Here is a 24,297-nt window from a genome sequence, read left to right on the forward strand (position 1 = left end):
TCAGTCTGTACGCAATCAGCTACTAAATATTATGCAATAAAAATCAATCAACTAAAAATATTGTCTAATTTTCGGTGATATAATTATTCCTTTTTAAAAGTATATTAACACTTTAATGACAGAAATTACAATATAAGTAGTATAAAATTTAATATTTTTATTAGTCTAAAATTTTATTAAAATATTAATATATTTAAAAATTCGTGCATTACACAAATTCCTATATAAATGTTTATTTATCCCTGCTTTATTTACCACAGCTCATTAACTTTACATCTATTTATTTAGAGATTATCATTGTCTTTTTAACATAAAAATATCAATTTATTAATTCTTGTGTAAAATCCTTGTATAGTTAATTTAGCTATTAAAATAGAATAAAACAAAGGACGTAGTAACATTTTACTCCCTTATGTGATATCAGTTTTCCAAACATTGATCACGATTATGTGTTCAATTGCACTATTATGAGTGTTCGGCAAATAAAATTTAGGTTGGAATTTTTGACTGACTTTTACTTGTTAATTGATCAATTAAACAAAAACCTAGTCAGATAGATGTTTTAACTAATAGTAAAAATTACTTTTAAGAAAATAAAACAAGCTACCTTTTATCTAGAGTAAATGTTCGTAACCAATGTTTAAATTTACCATTAAGGCATTAACCGTTATATATATATATATATATATATATATATATATATATATATATATATATATATATATATATATATATATATATATATATATATATATATATATATATATATATATATATATAGGGGAGGGATCAATTGAGAATGGGTTGAAAATGAGAAGGATAAGAAGGATTCTACACCCTTAATTTCACTAAAATAAAAAAAATCTATTGTCACGATTGAGCCAAAAACTCATAATTGTAAAAGTAACTATGATACACAAAGAGGTAACTATGAAATAATTTTTAAAACTTTCTTAATTTATAACATAGTATCATTTTTTGTATATATAGTAACCAAACAAAATCAAACAAAAATCCTTCTCACTCTTCTCATTTTAAAATCATTCTTATTTGATCATATATATATATATATATATATATATATATATATATATATATATATATATATATATATATATATATTTTCCACCTCCTAGGATTGAATTTAATCACTTGATATATTCTGGTCTTACCTTATACCTCATTTTTTTTAAGTCAAAAAGTAAAATAAAATTGTTTTAAAAGTGTTTAAAGTAGATCTAAACAATTATCCGACCTCACAATCAAATTTGACTTTAACCAAAATTTAAAAATAATTTACAATTTATTTTTAAAAAATTAACACGAGCATAAGACCAAATTTTTAACCAATCTAAAACATCAATCCAAAATCACGTGCTATTAAATAAAAATTTGAAAAAAAAAAGCAAATTAATATAAAAAATTTTAAAAATAAACACATTTTAAAGTTAATTTCCAAAATAAACAATTTTTGTTAAAAGTAAAGTTTAGAATTGTTAGCTGTTAATTAATTTGCTTATTATTTTCCAATTTTCCTATTAAATTGGCCTTCCCCTCAGTTCCTTCTTCTCCAGCAGACAGTTTCTCTGGATGGAAAATCCAATTCCTTATGGTGGCAGAAATGGGAATATCGGAAATCAACGATTATCTTCTGCAAGATATTCTATCCAAATTGCCGGCGAAATCCTTCGCATCGGCATCATGTGTCAACCGTGCTTGGAATCACATCTGCGCTCGCATTCTCTGTCGTCCTAATTTCATTTCAGCTTTATCTTTGAATGCCTCGCTTCATGTACGTTTTGTAATCTCTTCTTCTCTCTTTTTTTTTCTATATAGTTATACCAATTAATCAATGTTTTTAGTTGTTTGATTGAATTATTGAATATCAGGAAGCTGTCAAAGAGGTTACTGATAAAGCTCTTTCATGCCCAATTCGACCCCAATTCGCAATTGTCTCTATTTGTCCCTTCTTTAATCTGAATGAAGCTCATGGACTTGTAATTTATAACTTTCTTTCACTGATTTTTCATTTTTTTTTGATTTTCGATTCTTTTGAGAGGATTAAGAAAGTATATTTGATTGCAATCTCTTTTCAGATAATGGAGAAATTGGGTACTAAAATCCCAATTGTTACATGTGCAACTGGTGGTATTATGGGAAAACATGCTCTAACTGATGAATTTCAAGAGGTATGAATGTTTTCTGCATAAATAAATCCTAATTATTAAATTGTATTGAAAAATGTGAACAAAAAGTTTTTTATAATCAAGTTTTCATTACCATAATGACATGACATTTGATAAAAAAATTATGCTACGAATCATCCCCATTGCCACTATTTAGTACCTACAACCAAACCGGCTGTAAGGGTATCAAGTATCAACCCTTCTCTTGCAATGTTGCATTAGATACATCTTAAGGATGAGAAATTGTTGAGTCCCAAAGGAGGCTCAATCCAAACATGAAGGAGATTGTTAAGACCGAGGTCTTGAAACTACTTAAGGCCATCATATTTACTCTAAGTTTGATAGTAGATGTATTGGCTATATCCATGTTGTACCTGAGAAGGGAGGAATGCCCATTGTCAAGGGTGAAGAGGGTGATATGATCGCTTTTGGCAGTACTGGTTCTTAAAGTGTTTGCAATTGTGCATTGATTATCGCAAACTCAACAAGACAAAAAAATAATATTCTCTCGTTTTTTGAAGAGCTTAATATTGTATTATAGTAAGCAGACATTTATACCTTTCAATATTTGTTGTACTGACAGGTGAAGTTCCCATGTTATGACACTGATGATATTTTTGAACCTCCTAGTAGTGGGGGAATTTCATTGACAGTTGCTTATTTACCAGGATTTGAAGTTGATGTTGTTCCTCTATTAGAGGTACTTGTCATTTCTTGGATTTTATTTCTTCATGGTTCCTTTAGTAAAACTTTAACAAGGTTGAATTATATTCTTAATGATAGGGGTCGAATATCAATAAGTTTGTGATGGACACGAGGAACTTCTCAGCCACTGTATCGGGCTGCACATCCCCTGAGGCAATAATCATATTTGGAGTAAGTAAATTTATATGGTTGCTTTGCTTCAAAACTATTCTTGCATTGGCCCTTGCTATAGTCTTTAATGGCGTGTCCTCAACGTTTGATGTTTTGATGTTTTAGGATTCACAATCTGACATGAAACCTGTTATTGAAAACTTAGGTGAGTTTCATTTTCATTTTTATTTGTTTTCATTGCTTATCCCCAAAAGACATATAGAAGTTCAGAACTGGTGTGGCTTTTATGGCACAAATGTTTGGTTTAGGAAGGATTATGAGAAGTCTATGTTTCCAATCTTAATATATGCTTTAAGAAGTTGTGCATGTAATGAATAGTTTTAGGCACTGTATGCTTGGGAATACTGGCCAAGGTTTTGGAACATTTGTTGTGCCTTACTACAACACCGCTTTCATATTTCGTTCGTCAAGGTAAAGCTCAACAGCGAGGATTGTTGTATGTGATCTCACGAGTTAAACTTTTGGTTTATGTGGCCAATACCATCCCTTGGGATTGTAGTTGTTGTAATCAAAAGCTTGACAAGCTTGAGAGTTTCCATTCTCAATGTTTCCAAACTGATTATCACCACCGTTCCTCATTATAGCCTTTTCTTAAAATGTTGTCCCATTATGCATTAAATAGAAGATTGTAATATTAAAAACTAAATTTTATCCACATTTAGGAGTACTTTTCATTTCCTCTTAAAGGATTTCACTTTACTTTACAATTGACCGTCAAGTCGACAATAGTTTTGTGTTGATCTTTTTTCTTCCCTGAGCAAAGCATGAATCAGAATTTGGATTTCTTAATTATATTTTGGAGTTGATGCCATAAACGTCTTTCTTTCTGCTTTCATGTATAACACGTTACTCAATTATGGCATCTGTTGTATAGTTTTACTCATTGAAATTGTGGTTATCTCTAATTAACATGTGGGATTATAATGGATGATGGACTGTTGTTGGGGTTTTCATATAGTTTTTTTTTTTTTCAAAAAAAATTGAACATTATTTATTGTTTAGTTTTTAAAACCCATTTACTTGCCATTCCCCCACCCTGTTACTGCCTACCCTTTTAAGCCAACCCACTAAGATATTACTTATGAGATAATTTTAATCATTGGTACTTACCTGACTGCCAGGTGCCTCCTTGTCACTGCATGTTGCCCTTGACTCAGTTGCCCATTGACCACCACCGGCTAGAATCTGGCCATTACACCACCATCAACCAAACTAACATTTGCATTCTTTCATGCCTTGCCTCCTCTAGCATCGTTCTTTTTGCAAAACCTAATTGGTTACTTAAGTTCACCGAAAAATAAGAATGGTTGCAAGTTCGTAACCTTAGCTGGTTAGCCCCTGCTGCATCCTTGGCTTGAAGGTTCCCCAAAGTGCATTTACCGCAATTTTGCTATTCTCTTTCATTAATAAATTCTTACTTTCATTGATGGTTGTCCTTTCATGGGGGTTAAATTTGGTGGGAATGTGTCCATCGGTGGAAATTAGGGATGAGGAGTAAGTGTGACGGGTGGTAGGGGTTTGCAGAGATGATGTATCAAAAAGAAGGGGAACTATTTTAAGGGGCTGAAATGATATGTTGACATGATCACACATGCTTTTTTTTTTTTTTTTTTTTTGTGGAGTTGATGTGGTGGCATATGGTCATGATTAGTTGGAGGCATGGTACAGTGCAGTGGTTTGGTAGAGTTGAGGCGTTGTATGCACATGTCATTATAATTTGTAAGAAGATTAGTCTGATGTCTCCAATTGTCCTTTCAAGAGAAGCATGATTGTAGTATGGGTTGAATGAAGGTTGGTTAAGGTTTAATTTGTGTTACTAGACACTAATAGTGTAATAGGGAAGACTAGGGAGCCCTTAGTTTCTATGTCTTTTCTCCTCACTCCTCCCATAGTGCTAGCAAGCCCATTTTGCACTCAATTTACAATAGAAGCCATGTTATTTTTTCCCTCCATTTGCTGCCATTGATTTTTTGCTATCTATGAATTACCATCCACTTTCCTGATATCTGCCGACCATTTGACGCTCAAATAAATTGTCCAGAGTTCTTCAAGAGTCCCTTTTAATGGGGAAAATTATTGATGGAGATAGTTGCGTGAGGAGGGATCTTCTCACCATGGTGTGCTAACCATCCATTAGAATGATTTAAGGCTTTGTTGGAGACAAACTAGGCTCTAAGCCTCTAACACTTGGGAATGCAATTATATTTGAGTTAAAGGATTGAGAAAAGAACTTGGATAAAGACTAATCACTTAATTTAATTGGTAAGGGAATACGGGAAAATATATTATTACTGCGCCCATATAAGGACTTGATAGTCAAGTAGGTACATTATTTTCGATTAAAGAACTTAGTTCTTGTGAAGGAAGCCTATTTTAGCTTCTATTTCCAATGTACGGTTCTCTCATGAGTCATTCCATCAAACAATACTTGAGTTTTGGATTTTTGTGCTTTATGTTGCTTCTTAAACGCGAATTTAAATTATCTGATCTTTTTTTATTTTTCATTTGTTTCTATTGGTGACTTTTATTTCTTGCAGATTGTGCGTTAACTGAAGAGACTATCATTGCTGGAAATGAAAGCTGCAGTTTCAAGTATTCGACACATCGAGGAAATGAATCATCTGACGCGTACACTGTAGCTCTCGTGTTTGCAAGGCATAAAAATATGTTCAATGGTATTTTTTTTACCTTCTCTTTTTGGGTTCTGAAACATCAATAAACTGTTCAGTGGTTTATTATGCAGTTTACATCTGTCAATTTGCAAAAAAACTTGCTCAATCTGTTTGAAAGATCACATGAAGCTATATACTTACTCTTATCTCAATGCAATTATATTATTAAAGTTTGCATCAAGTTTCTGTTACTTTGTGTGATATGGAAGCTTTTGCGTATGTGTGATTTTTCACTCTCCGAGTTAAGCTTCAATCATTGGCCATTCACTTAATCTCTTGTTTTCATTTTCAGATTTGTGTATATGGTTCACTATTGTTCTTGGATTAGGACCGTTATGTGGTGATTGTACCAAATATTTTTTAAGAGTTTTGGTAATCATTGTATGCTTATCATGTGATACCTCTAAGTTTCAACATCTGCATTCCTTACTATTAACTGTTGGCTTTGTTTCATTGCTTCATCTTCTTCTTGCTTCCTATAAGTCTATGAGAAGCTATGTTTCTTTATTCTGAATCTCAATATAATCATGTTACAATTTGGTTTGCTTGTATGATAGTTACACTTGTTTTTTAAAGCTATGTCCTTACTGTGTTAATTGGTTTTTTTATAAGATATCTGTACATTTTTCATTTTTTGATTTGTTTATTGATCTCAACACTTTAATGATAACAGAAACTTTTAGTCTCATGTCAGATTTTAAGTCTCTTATGTGGTTGTTGTATTATTCAAAAGGTCATGAGCATTTCTCTGTAATTTTATTTTGTTCATACTGTGAATCCCCTGTTTTATTTGGCTGGGTCTTGAAGAAAGAAGATAATATCTATCAAATATCTTCAACATTTTCTTTATCAAACAGGTAACTTGCATTAACATATTTAATGTTGCTTCTTGATGAGCAGGTGCAGGGAAAATTGAGTTTCATTTTGCTGTAGGAGCTGGAGTCACTGCTTTGGGTCCAATATATAGAGTAGTTTCTGCAAAAATTAGGCGCAATGAGTTTACAACATGGTTGACCGCTAAACGAGAGGGGGAAAATGAGATTCTGGATGGCCATGAAATGTTAGATGATTTAGAATTGGAGGTATGCTATTTTTATTTGTGGAAAAGCATTCTAAGTTGAAGTTAGCTTGAGTATGTGGATATCTGTTTCAACTTCCTCTCCCTAAATGTTAGAACTAAGTGAATTTTCTGATGCTTATGATTCAAAGTGGTTGGCTTTGTTTGATGAAACAAGAAGCTGGGTGGAAGAATGTTGTGGTGATGACATAAAAGCTTGACTTGGGGAACTCCATCTATTACACTCAAGAATACTCTTGTGTCTTTTAATTTTTCTACATTGTGGTTTCAATATGAGAGCTTTTTGGCCAAATGTAGCAAATTCAAAGAGATAGAGGATACAATGATAAGTTTCATCTTCCCCTTAAAAGATAATAAATCAAGCAAATATCATTAGTCATAAGCGACGCAAAAATTTTGCTCGCAAACTATGGGTCCCAAGCCCGGTTTAAGGAGGGTGCTATGACTTGGTATTTTGGGGATAATGGTTTACGAATGGGTAATCAGGTAATTTCCATATTAGGAGTAACTTGGGGAATAAGCTAATTTTAAGTGGGTCCCAAGCCCGGTTTAAGAGGCTCATTATTATCAAGAATCATCATCATCCTACCCAGTATATCCCGCTCATAGAAAAACTAAGGCCAGGGTCTGGGGAGGAAAAGACGGCGACAATTCATACCCATAAAGGAGAGCGCGGCCAAAGGAGTCCCCCGGCTCGAGGAAGATAAAGAGACGTGATTACACGTGCAAGATAACTTAAAGGCCTATAAAAAGTAGAACCACTACAAAAGAAAACAAAGAACTAATAGAAAGGAAACGATAAAAGCAAGAGGTTAAGGACACTAAAAGGCAGACTAAGAGGACATCAGTAATCTAAGACATGGATATGGCGTCTCCAACTGTTCCTATCCCTAGTCAGGTCCGCAGAGAGGTTTAACTCATGCAAGTCAACTCTTATTTGCTCACCCTAAGTTCTCCTGGGTCTTCCTCGACTCCTCTTACCCTCTACTATAATGCTTTCTACCCTCCTCACAGGGTCATCGAAAGTCTTTCTCTGCACATGACCAAACCACCTCAATCTATTTTCGCGCATTTTTCTAGATATAGGGGCTACCCCTAGTTTGTCCCTAAACTCTTGGTTCCTAATTCGATCCATCAATGTGTGCCCACACATCCACCTCAGCATACGCATTTCTGTAACTTCCATCTTATGTTCGAAAATCTTCTTTACATGCCAACATTCGGTCCCATTATCCCCAAATACCAAGTCATAGCAGAGGGTGAGGGATAAGTTAGTGACACCGGCTCAGTAAAACTTACTCGCATCTCATTATCATGAACCATAAATCAATGCAAAATGAAAATAAAAGAAATAGTTTAGGATTCACATATATTGAGGAAAAGTTGAAAGTGAATCGTTTAAGAGGGTTTGGACATATGAAAAAACAGGGTATTAGGGATCCTGTAAAGAAGATAGAAAGTTGGAACTTAGGGGACCTAAAAGAGAGGGCGAAGACAACCGAAGATGACCTGGAGGGCAGAGGTGGGTAGGAGTAGAAAAGTATATGAAGGATTTAGACTTTAAGATCGAAATGAGAGAAAATCGAAATGAATGAAGAAGAAAAATTCATGTGGATGACCATTGGAACTGTGAAGTGAGATAACCCCAATCTTTTAGGACTAAGACTCTAATATCATTGTTGTTGATAATGCAACACAAAAAGAGCCACATTTGATGGTATTATAATGCCATAATGAATGTCTTTGGCATAATTTTCCTTAGAAGAAATATCAAGAGCAATCTAGTATACCTCCGAGTTTAAGTTAACAAAACGCTTGATTGCCAATAAATTGCCATTCGTAAAAAACTAATACTCCGAGAAACTAAATTCTCTAAATTCCAAATATAATAGGTCAGAATTATAAAAGTGTTCCATGTCAATCATGTATAATCACCCAATTCTGAAATTTATACACTTGACCAGAGTATTCTCTACACGAAAATAAGTTGTATTCCCAAATCAAAGCAAAAATCATACTTGTATACAAGTGTGGCACTATTGAGACACCTCAAATATGCTTGATAGTCCATTTTTCCGACATACTTTTCATGAATGTTCCCAAATTTAGGAAATAAGTTTTTTAAAATTTTGTGGACTCCCGCTTGTTAAGAACTTCATCAAGGGTCTATTTCCTAAGAAAATTTAACTTCTTTTTCTTTTTATATAATTTCTGTTCCACTTTACTTTCTTTTTCAATTTGGTGGGAGGTCACATAATCATGCTCATTGTTATGGGAGATAATGAGGTAATTTGATCTTCTCTCTCAACTTTCAACCTCTACTAATCTTCCATATAAGTTTCTTTTATAGCTTTTTCCAGAGTTTTAGGATATATACAATTTCTTTCCCATAAGACCAACATCACAAAGTACGTAATCCATACTAGGACCAAGGGACAATGAACCAAGATCTCAAGTTACCATGACATTTTGCATAGTTTATAAGAATTTGGATGATCTGTAGTCTCTAATTCGTGTCATCGTGTAATTATAATTAATATTAGCAATAGTATCCTGATGATGATTAAATTACAAGTTTTATAACATAAGATCTTGCAAGTTGGATGAATTTTTTTCCAAATAGTCTCATAACTTGTATGGATCTCAATATCATATTGGCCCAGTCAAAGCTAGATGAAGCAGTGAGAAGACAAGAACAAAATAACTGGTGGTAGCACCACAATCACAGCCTTATATACATTGTAAGAGTGGATATAATTTAACATGTTGAAGTAATATTATTTTTCATAAGCTCACAAGCAAACATAAAAGTTGCTTATGATGAAATCATAAGCTATAGTGAGTAGCTCTCTTATGATTCTAGAATTTTCTAGTAAATAAGAACAACCAAAAATATGATCTTAATTAGATAAATATTCAACTTGGAAATAATATTACTAAAAATAAATAGCCAGGTTTCAACAAGCTAGGACTTCTAATAGTTAATCATGTAGTTACATTCTAGTAACTAAAGGGCAACCAACTCAATATATTTCACGATGCAAGCAACATTCTGTTTATGTACATTACCATTTACCACAATTTAAATAATCCATTGTTGTTCATATAAAATATATTTTTTATTTATTTATCCACGTTAAATTAGTTTATAAAACAACGATTGACGATATAGGGGGTGAGGGGAAGAGTAAAAGAGCGGGAAAATAAGTAGTTCATAAATGGGTAAGTGCAGATAAGTGGTAGAATCAAAGATGGAAGATGTGCCATTGTGGTTTATTTGGGATAAATCATAAATGTGCCAAAAACAAAAAATAAGAAGGAAGAAATAGGTAGGTGGACATATAAAACACGGAGGAAGTAATACCTATCATATCCCAGTATCTATCTTAACTTATGAGGGTAAACCATATGCAAATATTTTAATTTCCTCCATCTTAAAATAATTGTACCATAGGTCTTAGCTCCTTTTGTGGATTTAGGTTGGTGGGTTTGGGAACTTTGAGAATGTGTAGTAGGATAGTGGGATAGCTTTGGAAAGAAAGATTATATGTTGGAAAAATGTAAAATATTAAATAGGGCCAATGAAAAAGGATAAATTTCTAGGGTTTAATAACATTGATTAGGCTAGGTAGTAGGGTTATATGGTGAGAACTGCAAAAAAGAATATGTAGCAATTGCCGAGACTATTTTGAGATGGAGAGAGTATAACCTTTTTTCGGGTGAAATCTAGTTACAATTTGTACTAGGTGGGAGAAGAGTAATGTCTATTGTAGGTCAGAGTAGAAGCGTTCACGTGTCTAACTATAGGGTTGCCCATCCAACTCCAAGTCCAATTCTTTGGGGTTGAAGGTGTTTGAAGATGGTTGAAAGGGGTTGGAAATCTTCAAGTAAACCTAAAAAACGAACAAAGGTTACTAACTCGGGGGCGGCACCGGGAAAAGCCCCTCCAAAGCTTAAGTCACACGGAGGTTGAATGTGAATATGAAAGTAGGATCACTTAGAGAGAATTTGGAAAACCTTCCTTCATTAGGTGTGTCACGAGTACTTCATAGTTGTTGGCTCTGTACTATTATGGATATTGAACTGACCGATGCGTAACCTGAAATTGGGCTTGAATATTTCATTGACTATCTTTGACTTGGGCGTCACCGAGTCATGGACTTTCCTTGACTTTATAACAAGACCCAATTAATATTAGGACCTTGTACCCAAAACAGACCTATTTGAACAATTAACATGAATAGGCCTGTTTATCCTGCATCACAACACACAAGTCTTCTATTTTGTTGTTCATTTTATCCATATCAAAACACACACACACGTGAACTCCGTAGAAAATAAATTAAGGAGATGAAAAATCAAAATGAGTGTGTTCTATGGAGTCAATGTGTGCTCATGATTTCTTTTCCGAAGATGTATGCTGTCCTTTAGTTTCGCTGTGCACTTGTAATATATCCATATCAAGTTTTTGTGACTTCACTAGTCTCATTTCTTTTTTTAATTCTTTTGGTATTTATTATCCCTGATATGGCAGTGGCGGTGCATTGTTATAAAATTTTGGTTTTCATAAAATGCTCTTGCTGGATTATGGCAGATGGCTGAGCCTCTCTCAAGTTATGATCTGTACATTGGGGTTAGAAAAAGAAGAAAATATTCTGTTGGTTCAGAGCAGATCAAATCAATGATGTCTTTAACCTATCATCCTATTCAGGAGTAAGATATCAACTTTATTCTTTACCAGGCATACTTGCTTATTCAAACATGTTGGCTGTTGCTTCTTACTTGTTTCATACTTGAAGCTTTTCTAGTGTAATCTAGTGACTCTGTTTTGAGTGCTTGTTAATCAAGGGCTACTTAATCAGATAGATGAGGTAGAAAGACTCCATCCACTTGAAGCAAAATGGCACTACCATGTCTTTGGGCTTTAAAAGAGTTTTCCAATCAAGCATTCATATCTACAATTTGAGGAATTACATGCAATCATTGATGACCAGGAAACAAAATCACCAGCCTTAGTAACTCTAGGAAATGCGACTTATTATTGAACGCTATTTGTTTTTAGCGCATACTAAGTTTCCTAATTAGGTTTTAAATGGATGATTTGTTCAATGATTAAGTTGTAAAACCTAAATATATCCGCTTCCTCTGTTTCCAAATAGTTGATCCCTTGCTCTTTGCAGTCTCCAAGACACAATATGGACCATTTGTATCTTTAATAAGAACAGCTCGGTGTACAAAGCATCCCCGAGAGCAGTCTAATTTGAAAGTGGGTGTCTGTACTTTGTAGTAGGATAGAGTGCGTCTTCTATGTGTGTCACATAACAAAATAAAAACATATTGATCAGTGTGGCATATTTGATTTCATAACAAGTTGACAAGTACCTTTTGTTAATCTTTTGAGCATAACTTTTGGTACATAACAAAGTATTTAAATAATTTTTTTTATTAAAAAACCTCAAAATATGCTCTAAAGTACGTTCCAAGTGTATTGTGTCTTATACTCTTATGGTTTACTGTAGGATTATTGAATTTAGTTTAGTGACGTATCTAAATTTATATCAAATTAGGTTAAATGTGCTATGGTTAAAAAACTAATCTACCCAGATACCGCTAGGCGGTATGATAGTTTTCTTCTTATATATAAGTGAAAAAACTTGGTTAAATGATATGATCATTGACCTTGAAAAAAAATGGGATGAATTGTTTTGAGGCGGAGGGAGCTTTTTTTTTTTTATGAGTTGATAGTATGAACTTCTAAGTGTAATAAGCAAGAAAAAGGCCTGTAGGAAATAAAATTCAGGTAAAGGTGGGTGTCTTGATTGTGCTGTGTTTTAGATATTTCTTTTCGTCTTGTAATGTAAAGGTTTATCCTAGAAGTTCTAGTGTGCTTTTGTGCATTGTAGGATTTAAAGCCATATAGTCATAGCTTGTTATGTACTTTGCTCTTTTTCGAGTGCATCATTTCTCTGTGGTATGCAAATCAAGAGAAGAGTGCTAACAATGGGACACATCAAAGGAGAGAAATTTGGTCACAAGTTAATGTAGTTATCTAAAAAAGAAATGATGCACCCATTTAGAAATTTCTTGAAAGAAAATATGTACTTAAAAACAGAGGAGGCCTAGGAGCTTGAGATCATTTGTTATTTTCAGTGTTTCTTCTGTAGGGTCCAGTTTTATTTGTAATCTTCAGAGAACTCTGCTGCTTAACCTATTGAACACTTCATTTATCCACCTTGGTATGATTAGGACTTATCGTTAGTTTAGTTTTTGACTTCTGTTGCTTTCGCCATTACTAGTATAGCAAGTTAGCAACTCTACCACTGAGTATTGATCCCTGCTGTAATGAGTTTTGGTAATGTCTACAATGACACCTTACTCCTATGTCGTGATTGCTAGACGATTTTTTTCAGATGTCTGTCAACCAGTTCTAGTGAAGTGTTTTTATGGGTTCCTGAACATTTAATTACTCTTCCACTTTTGTGTCGACAAATTTTTCAGGGGTGATGAGCAATACTTGTATGTTGGTGGTTGGGACATCAAGACTGGAGATTCATTTTCCTTTTATACTCCTGACGTAAATCGCGCATTAACCTCTTGTGGTACTGTTGCCAAAAACTTTGGCAAGTTAAAGCACAAGGAAATGATAGGAGGTTTTGTCTTTGCTTGCTGTGGAAGGGGTGAAACGTTCTTCGGAAAACCAAATGTGGATAGCTCCCCAATCTTGGATAATTTTCCCACCATTCCACTTGCGGGAATGTATTGTGGTGCAGAAATTGGAGGTGGCTCCCCTAATTTAGGGAATTCAAATGAAGAACACGAGCAAGATTTCCCAGACACTCACTTACATGTATACAGTACGATTTACCTACTCATGTCTTACAGCTCTCCTTCTAGGCCATAGGATGTTCTTTTACGAAGCGATTGATAAGTTTGCTTGGTTTTTCGTTGATGTAGCCCTTCTTATGAGGTTGTATCATAGTCAAATTGTCTTTTACTTTGTAATCATATAAAGGAACATCAGTACTGATTTGTTATAAACCCATGATTTAGACTGGATTAGATGTAAAAGGAGGTTCTTAAACTGATTCCACCAAAAATTGGTAGGACTTTTGAATCAAGGAACAAGAGTTATGATTTACGCCATTGTTCTTGATTTGTCTTTTTTACTAGCCAATTGGATTAATTATTGCTTCGACTTGGTGAAATTGCAAGGACATTTTGTATTCACTTCCCAAATCCTTAAAGAACCAAATCATGATGCAAAATTCAAACCATCTGTTTGATTTTTGATACTAAATAGTGAGAATGATCTGTAATTTCATACAATTTAGGTTAGAGAGACTACTTGACAAAATATTTGGTCATGCTCAATGATGTTCAAAACAAACTTGATGATTTGATATTTATTCGACTTTATAATCAAATTCGATTTAACTCGACATAATAAATGGATTAACAATCATGTAAAAATCACATAATCCAATTTCACTGAAACATCTAACTATGCACTTGTACCATAACCTTTGTCTCATTGCTTCACCAATTACCCAAAGGTCTTTTGCTTGATCCTAATGTTTTCATGCACGGATGGCGCGCGTCTTAAGGTATAACTTACAATAAAGTTAAGTTCAGTCTTTCAAAGGCATTATAATAAACTATGTGGCACTAACTAACATAGTATCTGTAGCAAAAATAAAAAGGACAAAGAGCAACATTAATTAGTATATTTTCTACAAAAACTCGTATTCTAGTTAGTCAAGAACAACACATCAAAGCAATACTTTTTTATTAGAAATTTTTGTTTTAAAGATTTTACTTTTCACTTGTCTTCTTAAAAACTCGACCTTGGATCACATTAGTAACTTGGAGTAGGTTCATAATATTTTATTTTAAATGAAAATAAAAAACAAACTTAATAAAAAAAAGTTAAAATAATCGGAAAATAAAATTCACCCCACGTTTTTCCATCTTCTTCACTTCATCATACTCAAATTAAAAAAAACAAAAGGAGTACTTTCTTCATTGATATTCTTTTCCCAATATTAGTAAGTATCTTTTCTACAAAAACCCGTATTTAAATTGCTTGGGAGAACAACTAACACATTTATTGTTAGAAAATTTTGTTTTGAAGACTTTACTTTTTACTTGTCTTCTAAAAACTATGACCTTGGATCACATAAGTAACTTGAAGTAGGTTTATAATATTTTATTTTAATTAAAAATAAAAAAAAAAGAAACTTAATAAAAAAAAGTTAAAATAATCGAAAATAAAAATCATCCCACGTTTTTCATCATCTTCACATCATCATACTCAAAAGTCAAAACACTAGATTTTTTTTAAAAAAAGCCATTGATTATTATTCATCATAATAACAGTTTTCAAGCCATTTTCTATGATAGATTTTCTATGCCTTATATAACTGCCGTAGCATTTTCCGTTAAATTCTTGTCAATTTCCTTTAATTCACCATTTTGACATGTCTATTCTTATTAAGTGTTGGTTGTTCTCTTTATAATTTGCCTTAAACATTCGAGAGCTTTGATGAATTAAACGGTGAATTAAACGTCAAAACGGCGAATTAAACATTTTAGAGCATAAAAATGGTTTAGGGCAAATTATAAATACAAAAACCAATACTTAATAAGTGTAGAAACGTCAACATGATGAATTAGAACGCAAATTGACAAGAATTTAATAGAAAATGTTACGACAGTTAAATAAGGCATAAACTGAATGCTAGCATGTGAAAAAATCTTACAAAAATTCTACCACTAGCGTTTCATGGAAGTTCAATGCTACCATGTGGAATTTCCCTTTTTTAAAGAACCAATTATTTATAAATAATTTTTTTGGGTGAAATTTAACGTGTTTGATCTCCAACGTCCTCGTATTTTTCTTCCTTACGAAGGGTAACCGGGAGTATCATAGAAGCTATCTAGTCTTTTAGCAGTTAGCATAGGAAGGTGGGATTTGCATGTTTACTCGTTAGACATTACCACAAGAAATACTCACTTTGATAGTATGTCATGATGATAGTATGAAGTTCCACGCCTCCATCCGACGAAAATTAAGAAACTTTTATTTTTTGGCTTCAAGCCCACATAACAGGGTTAACAAACACAAAATCCAAATAAATGAAGGTCCAAAATTAATGAACACGGCAAAATCATTAGTGAATACAATGCAAAAATCATGTTACTTGAGTCATGATACTTGGCTTATTTCAGAGATGAAACACGAAAATCTCCTAAACCAAAAAAAAAAAAATTTCAAATATTTATCCCCAACTTCTTCTTTAGCTTCTCAACCTCCAAATATACCGTCGAATATGGAAGGTACTCCGAGAAGTAACTTTTGCTCAGGTCATTGATTGCAACGGCCAGCTTAGGTATCTCAAGGGTCTCTTCATGAGTCAAGGTTCTCACAAATCTGGCTGGATTACCAGCCCAGAGTTCACCAGTAGGAATCCTTCTTCCTGGAGGAACCACAGAACCCGCTTCGAGTATTGAATGAGTTTCAACCAAAGAACCTTCCATTAGAATTGAGTGTTGTCCTATGATGCATTCCGGCTCAATTGAGCATGCTCTTAGGAGACAGTATGCACCAACAGTCACAAATCTATCGATAGATGTCTCAGCCGGTAGACCTGAACAAATTCAAATATAGCAGGATACGAATAAATTACTGCTTGTGCAACATACACTTAATGGTCAAAAAAATAACTTGCCAAGGTGGTTATAGAAATAGCAACAATATTAGTTAAGATTAGCAATGTTTAAGATGGTTATACAAAGCTATGGTAAGATAAACGGAATCAAATAATTCTATATAAGTCATTTTAATAAGAAAAAAACACACTTCTATGGGTATCCTCGGCATCTTTTCTTCTTCTATGAACATTAGTACATTACAGGAGTGAAAATAAAGTTGAGCTATTGGGACCTCAAGCAGTCAACATCACTTGTGCTCAAAAGTTAAAGGAAATTTCCTTAAGATTCTTCTAATGTCAAATTGCAGAACCTGGACATACATTGTTCTATTCACAAAAGGAGTGAACAGTGAGGGTTCCTCCCTTCTATTAGTTCTCCCTAGTTAATGGTGGAGATGCTCCTCTAGAATCCTCCACACATCAACATCTAGAGACTTCCAAGAAATTTCTACCCACCTTCCTCTTCAACAGCTTTTCACTAGTATCCAATATGTTCAACATATCTCCAGAATAATCTATAGTATTCCACATGCTTCCACACACATCTAGAGAATTCTAGTCTTTCTAAGGTAACTAGTATCATTCTAAACGATTATAAAATTCTCTAGAATGTTCTAAAGTTTCCTTGAAACTTCTCAATTAAATAGGAACCCAAAAAATATCCCCCTTCAATTCAACTAAGACGTAGTATACCAACACCTTGACAACATTCTTCGGAAAAAAATTACCTTGGTCAACATATCTGACCAGTTCATTAGTATGTGTCCTTGTCAAGATTAGATGATTGTCTTAGAATAATTTTATGATCCAATGATGTCATCATGAATCAATATGCTTCGTACAGGAGTATAATGTAAAATTTTTGCTCAGTCAATAGCACTTTGACTGTCACATTTCAAGACATATTTGTCTTGATCTAATCCTAATTCAAGCTACAAGTTCTTCATCCACAGCATACCCTTACAAGCTTCCCTAGCTGCAACGTATTTTGCCTCACTAGTGGATAAGGCTAACACAATTTTGTAACTTTGAAAGCAGTGAACAGCTCCCCTACCCCTGCAAATGTAGTTAGATATTCCGAAGTTGATTTCCTAGAATCAATATCACATACCAAGTATGAATTTATGATACCCTCTAACATAGGTTTCCTTTTGCCAAAACATAAAAATTGTTTTGATGATTCGCGTAAATACCGAAATTTCCACTTAACTACATTCCAAGGACCAAGATTCCTTGCCTAGGTTAGCCAAGAAGCGACACAAAACCAATTGTGTCGTAGGTCATGCACATATCATTGTATACATGAGACTTTCGACTATAAAAATATGAGGCATCTTGAATTTCCTCCATTTTCCCTCGCTCTTTGGATTTTACATCGTGCTTAAGTTGAAGCGTCCCATAAGTGGCGCGTTTATTTGTGTGCGAGTTGAATCTTTCCAGTACCTTCTCAATGTATCTCTCAACGGATAACCATAACAATATCTTTGTCGAATAACAAATAATCCTCATCATAAGGATTTTCCTCGTCGAATCGGAATTTTCATGGAAACGCATTGCTCAAGTTTTTCTTCAAAGCATTTATCTTGATGTCGTCTTGTCCGACAATTGACATATTATCAACAGCCAAATAAGAAACTCATCGCTTGCATACTCCTTTATAAACATGCAAATATCGCTATTGGGCATCCCAATACTTGATCGATCATGAATGACTCAAACATTTTGTACCATTGTCTTAGAGCTTGCTTTAAAGTTTCTTTCTTGATTGGGCACCAAATTTTCTTTGTCACAACGTTCCTCTGGATGTAGAATAAAATGGTCTCCTTTATCCATGTCATTGTGAAGAAAAGTTTTCTTGGCATCAAGATGTGCAATCTCCAAGTCAAGTCTAGCACAGTTGGCAATTGCGAAAGCAAGAACTTGGAAAGACATTTTCCAACCAACTTGAATAACTTTTCAAATCGAGAAGGATCTGCTTTTGAGCAAAGTATGTGTCTTATGTGTCTTCAGTCTTTTATGTAATTGTCGAGTTCACCTCTCCTTTGCAAAGTTTAACTTGCATCATATATAGTATGCCTTATTTTCTCAAGCCGTGACTAAATTTCTTTTCTCGCATCTTTCACGGCAAGCTTGCATCCAATGCTTGTCAAAAATAGGATCTCAAATCCAAACAATCTTAATTCTATTTTGGATCCCCATTTGATCGTACCAAAGTATCCACTTTGGTAACATAAGAAGTGTTCATGGAGACTGGGCTAGAATGGTGAGATATGAGGGTTCCTCGGTTCCTCCTATGTTAATACGAGTTCTCCCCCCTAATGAATAGTGGAGATAATTCTCAAAAATCCTCCAAACATCTCCAAGAGATACCTCCATCCTCTTCCATAGCCTTCCATAACATTCTACAAAAGTTTACACATCTCTAGAATAATCTACACTAGAGTATTCCCGATGCTTCCAAACATTTCTTGAAAATTCTAGTCTTGTCATTAGTTATCTGTAACATTCTAAAGATTCTAGAAAAATCTAGATCGTTCTAGAGTTTCCTTGGATCTTCTTGATTAAGAAGGGACCCAAACACTCCCGATCCTAACTCCTTGATTTACATAGCTTACTAATTAATGGACTTCCTCAACGACAATAAATCGTGTTAATCAACATGGATGAAAGCAAAGCGAAAATGTGTGAGACCTACTAACATTGACTACTTAACAACAAAAAAAGTTTATCCAAGGGCTTTGGGCTTTCATTATGAAGATTATGTAAAATGAAAAATGGGAAGTGAAAGGTGGAATATCATTTCTAAACATCTGCATGGACCAATGTCCACTCTGTTAGTTTTTTTTTATTAGAAATCTTCCCGGCCCAACAAACATAAATAATAAATTAAAAAAACTCTCAAAAAATACCACCTCATAGACATTGAACCTATATTAAGTTCAAGCCTAAAAATAGGATGATGAGCCTTTAGAATTCCATGCAATTATTATGCACAATAAATGCACATCGTCATCATCATACCCAGTAGATCAACCTCAAAGTGGAAAACGACGGCCCATGCCCTTTATAAAGGAGATATAAGGTGGTTCGACCAATGAGATTCTCGGCTCAAGATGTAAGCACTATAAATGCACATCAATAACTAAAGAAGAATTACCTAGTGAAACTCCATAGAAACTCGGACGGACCTTTTGGTTCGAAATGTTGCTTCTTTGGGATAAAATTATCTTAAATCATGCCATTTAGTTTTCAAAAACTAAGTATTCAACCCTGATCCTAAACTCCCTAAACTCTCAGATCAGGGTTAGATTGAAGATGTGTTCATCTTACACTTCTCCTCACCCCATGTCTCATGTATCAGAGTGTTAGATCCTTTGATCATTACTTAATGAAATTGCAACAACAAAGTAAAAGGTTGATGAAAATTTTCTTCATTAATGCCCAATACTAACAATTCGAGGAGTTTTGAAGTTATGTATTTATGTCCTTAATTATGCTCCTAGAGAAAAAAACAACCATCCCCATGAATAACTTGCTCAATAAAATCAACAAACGTAATATACTAAAAATTCATCTGTAAAATCTACTACAAAAAATTATGTTGATTGTAGGCCATACACAATACATGTTTCATTAAATGGGTAGATGCACAATATAAAAGCCTACTCAAGTTGATAAAGTATGTATTTAAGCACACATGCTTCAAGAAACAATTTTGTTCGTCAATAGTCACTAAAAACTTGATTGGAGAGCGAGTTTTGCAAGGAACAACCAACACCGTGCATTTTCCAAATGCAACCAATTTTAGTCAAGGTCACATCCACTTTTTCACGTCCTGAGCGAATATTTATAACATTTACCCTTAAGAAACAAGGGCCTACTCTATTATTTTTAGTGACGGTTGACAAAATACTAATTTTCTCAATAAGACGACATTTCTTCACCGAATAACCCTAAATAACCAAAAAAATACAGCAAACCAACTTTACCTATTACCTAGGTCCAATGATTTCAATAGAAAAAACCCAACTAAAAATACCGAGCAATACGAAGAATACAGCAAATCTACAATGCATATTACCTATCATATAAACAAATATAAAAATAATCAAACACTGACAAAGAATCTCACAAGAACGAAAAAAATACCAATATGTAAACTAAAAATCATAGGCCCTGCCAAAATTGGGGACTGAGCAATCATTCAGTGTGCTCACGTGGATGAGTTGGCTCTACCTATTTGTAAATGTACACCAATCAATGGACAAACCACCACATTTTTGTGGGTTAAAATTAGGGATTTTTAAACAACAATGATAATGCAATGAAAATCTTTAGTTTCAAAATTCGAAACTGAATCAAAAAAAAAAAATAGTGAAAAGCAAGTGATCTATCTTGCTTTGAGAGATCTCCATACAATAATTTCTGCTACAGTTTATAGTTTACAACTTGCAAAAGGCAACCGCTCAAAAGCCATCACTGAAAAGACTTCAAGGAACTATCACTGTATGAGTTCAAATACCTGAAATCTGAATAGCATTTTGCTCACGCCCCCCCCCCCCCCCCCCAAAAAAAAGTGGGGAGTCAATGGAAGTATTCATTATGGGAATGCAATTGCTTTTTACATTTTTCTGTTACTTCACCAAAATCAAAATTTAATTATCCACACCTGTTTGAAGTGAAGGATAAGAGGAGTCACATGCAATTTAAAGTTTTTCATTTCAAAACTTTAAGATCAAAGCCCAACACACAACAAAAGTGTCAAAAAAGCCATTCAAGGAATTCAATGAAGCAACAATTGGTACCGTATAAAAGCAGCCATAAACTCGAGAACCTTGACCAATTTGAAAGATCATTTGATGTAGCTGAAATAACTAAATTCTAGGCCATTTGATCAAGGAGTGAATTTATCCTGGTTCTCCTAATTGTAAATTCACTTAATTTATATTCTATTTTTTCTACTCTCTATAAACCCCATCAAAGACAGCAAGAAGTTGAGCAAGGGAAGATACTCTACATGGAGTTATATCTTCTATATTTACTGTTGAACAAACACGATGATTCTCCACAGTTAAACCACTGCCAATACAAGAGTTGAATACAACACTATACAACTATACAAGTCCATGTGTTAATGGCAGTTTAAAGTGATATTGAAACGGTGATTTGGTTTCCTCAAGACAACATAAAAATGCAAATTGAAGTTTCCTATGATATTTGGTAAACCTCATCACAAACTAAACTTCCAAAGGAAGTAAAATTAATCAACCAAAAACCGGTAGTAGTACCAGCCACATCATTTGCTGGGTATCCCAAATTGATTATCCACATTCACGAAACAAATTATAAACAATTGCCAAAAAAATTGAATACAATCATAAAGGACGAGTAAGAAAACCTGTAGGAGAAGACCAGGCAGCATGAAGAACAGACTTTTCCTGAACATTAGAGCAAAATCCAACAGTGATTTTGTTGAGATCACCGCGAAGAACAGAGCCATTCCAAACGGAAGCACCATCACAGACAGTAACCTGACCAGCAAGGACAACATTAGGAGCAACATAGGCATCAACAGCGATTTTAGGGTTCCATTGACCTAAAGGAATCATCAATCTCTGTCCTCTATAGTCCCACTTCACTCGATCTGGATTTTCAACTATCTCTCGCTTCGGAGATTGCTGGTGAGTTTCCACGGCGGCGGAGGCGGCCGATGAAAAAGAGCGGAGAGGACGGTGGTGATTGTGTTGTTGAGGGGAGATTGAAAACGAGGGAATAAGTTTTAGGGTTTTTCTTGAAAATCTAGCTAACGTCGCCATTGTTGAAGTACAGGAAAAGAGAGTTTGTATTGTGGAGCCTGAATACGGGTTTTCTTCAAAGGGCAGCGGACAGGGTGTGTTTTGCGGTGTTATGATTTCGAAAGAGTAGACCGGTCACCGGTGACAAGAAAAAAAAAATACATATTTAGACAATTAAGAAAAATTATGTATATATAATTCATTTGATTTTTATTAATTCAATTGATTTTTACTAATTGAAATTCATTTTACTTATCAGAATTGATTTTTATTGATTATTAATTTTAAAGATTGTTAGTAAGTTTTACTTATAAATTATCGTTTAATTGTACTGATTACAATTGGTTTATATTGATTGTAAATGATTTTTATTGACAGCAACAAATCTAAACAAAACTAATTTTTTAATGATTACTTATTTTTTAAATGTGACTAAATTGAGTCTTAATTTGTTAAATGGTGTCGATATTCTAAATAAATTGTTAATAATTTACTTAAGAAGATAGAATAATAAAACATGAAGTTAAGAATAGTTTGTAATGTCCTTATATGTCTTTTTTCATGTCAATCAACTTTCAACTTTCAACTGTCAATTAAATTTTACCAAATAACTTAAATAACTAGCACTAGCTATGGATTATTGTGCTTATAGGCCTTTGCCCTTTGACTATAAATAGGTCACTCATATAACTTCATTTCATTTAAGTTATGATTACTTGAGATGATTAGTATAAACTTTTAATTGTGCGAGTTTAATTTTAGACTTAATAAAGTTATAAATATACACAAATGTGAAGAATTGCGAAATATAAAAAACATTTCAAATGCAAATGAATAATGATGAACAACAACTAAAAATGATGAAAGATTGTTCGTGAAGTCTTACGAAAATTAACACGTTGTTAAGTGTGATTTTATTAATCGATCTGATATCCTTGATATCCCATTAATAAATCAAAGTATATATGGAGACACTAAAAATACTCTTAACAATGTTAGTGGATTTATTTTCTTTGTAATAATTAACATGGAAAATCCCTAACACTAAAATTTGTTATGCTATAATGGTTAATCACTAACATTATCATCAATTTATATCTTTTTTGTGAAACTACTTACAGTAACCACTAACATTCTAGCAATTTTCATCTATTATGTAGTTTTTAAATTGAATTGTCTTTATAATTTCACTATGTTTTTATCTTTTAACAATAATTACCTAATTTCTTTTATTATTATCCATAAATCATTTTCATCCATGTAAAATTTCTTCCACTTAATTTTTGAAATCGTTTTCACTAATTAAGAATAATATAATAATACTATATGTTACTCCTTCCACACGAAAAATAGCCCCTAAGTAGATATGTTGTGAAAATCAAGAATAAATGTGATAAAAATTGTATATTTTATGGAAAAGCGTGAGAAATATGTGGACAACATAAAAAAATAAGTTAAATGTGTCAATGAAAATTAAAGAAAAGGGTGAGTAAATGTAACACCCCTGTCCCTCGTACCGCCGGTGACTACTCATGGAGACTGTATGCTGACCCCACAGACCAACACAAGTAATCCAGCGTACTTTGGTCTCACTCGTGCGCACCTAGGAAAACTTCCCAGGAGATCACCCATCCTAAGATTGCTCCCCACCAAGCACGCTTGACTGTGGACTTGTTAGCAAATGAGCTCCCATGAAAAAAAATATGAATAGTCTATCAATCCTTTTTTAAGCATATCTGGGGTATCACTGTAAATGCCAAAAATAAAACGAGACAAATTTAGTTGAACGGACTAAAAGAAAACAAGACAATTTTTAGAACACAAAGATTATTATTTAAAATATAATGGACAAAGACCCTATTTCATTCAACTTACAAAAATTAAGTAACTAAGTAAAAATAAGTTTCAAATAGTAAAATCAAATTTTATCTGCACAAATCATTTATAATAAATTAAAATAAATTTTAATCAGTAAAAATC

The 24,297-nt window shown here is 33.5% G+C and overlaps 2 protein-coding genes across 2 annotated transcripts; one reads left to right on the forward strand and one right to left on the reverse strand.

Annotated features, from left to right (window-relative positions):
* Positions 1 to 1,538: 1,538 nt before the first annotated feature.
* Positions 1,539 to 13,950, forward strand: LOC130797900 (F-box/LRR-repeat protein At5g63520). The gene is made up of 10 exons (XM_057660689.1): positions 1,539 to 1,792; positions 1,890 to 1,997; positions 2,097 to 2,189; positions 2,770 to 2,886; positions 2,970 to 3,062; positions 3,168 to 3,207; positions 5,600 to 5,737; positions 6,635 to 6,816; positions 11,407 to 11,525; positions 13,311 to 13,950. The coding sequence occupies exons 1-10, from the start codon at positions 1,610 to 1,612 to the stop codon at positions 13,711 to 13,713; spliced, it is 1,476 nt and encodes a 491-aa protein (XP_057516672.1). The 5' UTR covers positions 1,539 to 1,609; the 3' UTR covers positions 13,714 to 13,950.
* Positions 13,951 to 15,869: 1,919 nt separating this feature from the next.
* On the reverse strand, positions 15,870 to 22,464 carry LOC130798248 (gamma carbonic anhydrase-like 2, mitochondrial). Its single transcript, XM_057661161.1, has 2 exons — positions 21,921 to 22,464; positions 15,870 to 16,459 (listed from the first exon to the last, which is right to left on the reverse strand). Exons 1-2 carry the CDS (start codon positions 22,336 to 22,338, stop codon positions 16,083 to 16,085), a joined length of 795 nt encoding a protein of 264 aa, XP_057517144.1. The 5' UTR covers positions 22,339 to 22,464; the 3' UTR covers positions 15,870 to 16,082.
* Between the last annotated feature and the right edge of the window lie 1,833 nt (positions 22,465 to 24,297).

The sequence above is a fragment of the Amaranthus tricolor genome, chromosome 13 (assembly GCF_026212465.1).
Source record: "Amaranthus tricolor cultivar Red isolate AtriRed21 chromosome 13, ASM2621246v1, whole genome shotgun sequence".
NCBI classification, from domain to species: domain Eukaryota; kingdom Viridiplantae; phylum Streptophyta; class Magnoliopsida; order Caryophyllales; family Amaranthaceae; genus Amaranthus; species Amaranthus tricolor.

What these genes read in the sequence shown, in the direction of transcription:
- LOC130797900 (XM_057660689.1), top strand. Translation starts at nt 1,610, where the DNA reads ATGGTGGCAGAAATGGGAATATCGGAAATCAACGATTATCTTCTGCAA. An exon ending in ATGTTGTTCCTCTATTAGAG is followed by an intron (nt 2,887 to 2,969) that starts GTACTTGTCATT and finishes TCTTAATGATAG; the next exon opens with GGGTCGAATATCAATAAGTT. An exon ending in GCATAAAAATATGTTCAATG is followed by an intron (nt 5,738 to 6,634) that starts GTATTTTTTTTA and finishes CTTGATGAGCAG; the next exon opens with GTGCAGGGAAAATTGAGTTT.
- LOC130798248 (XM_057661161.1), bottom strand. Translation starts at nt 22,338, where the DNA reads ATGGCGACGTTAGCTAGATTTTCAAGAAAAACCCTAAAACTTATTCCC. An exon ending in TGCCTGGTCTTCTCCTACAG is followed by an intron (nt 16,460 to 21,920) that starts GTTTTCTTACTC and finishes GAATTTGTTCAG; the next exon opens with GTCTACCGGCTGAGACATCT.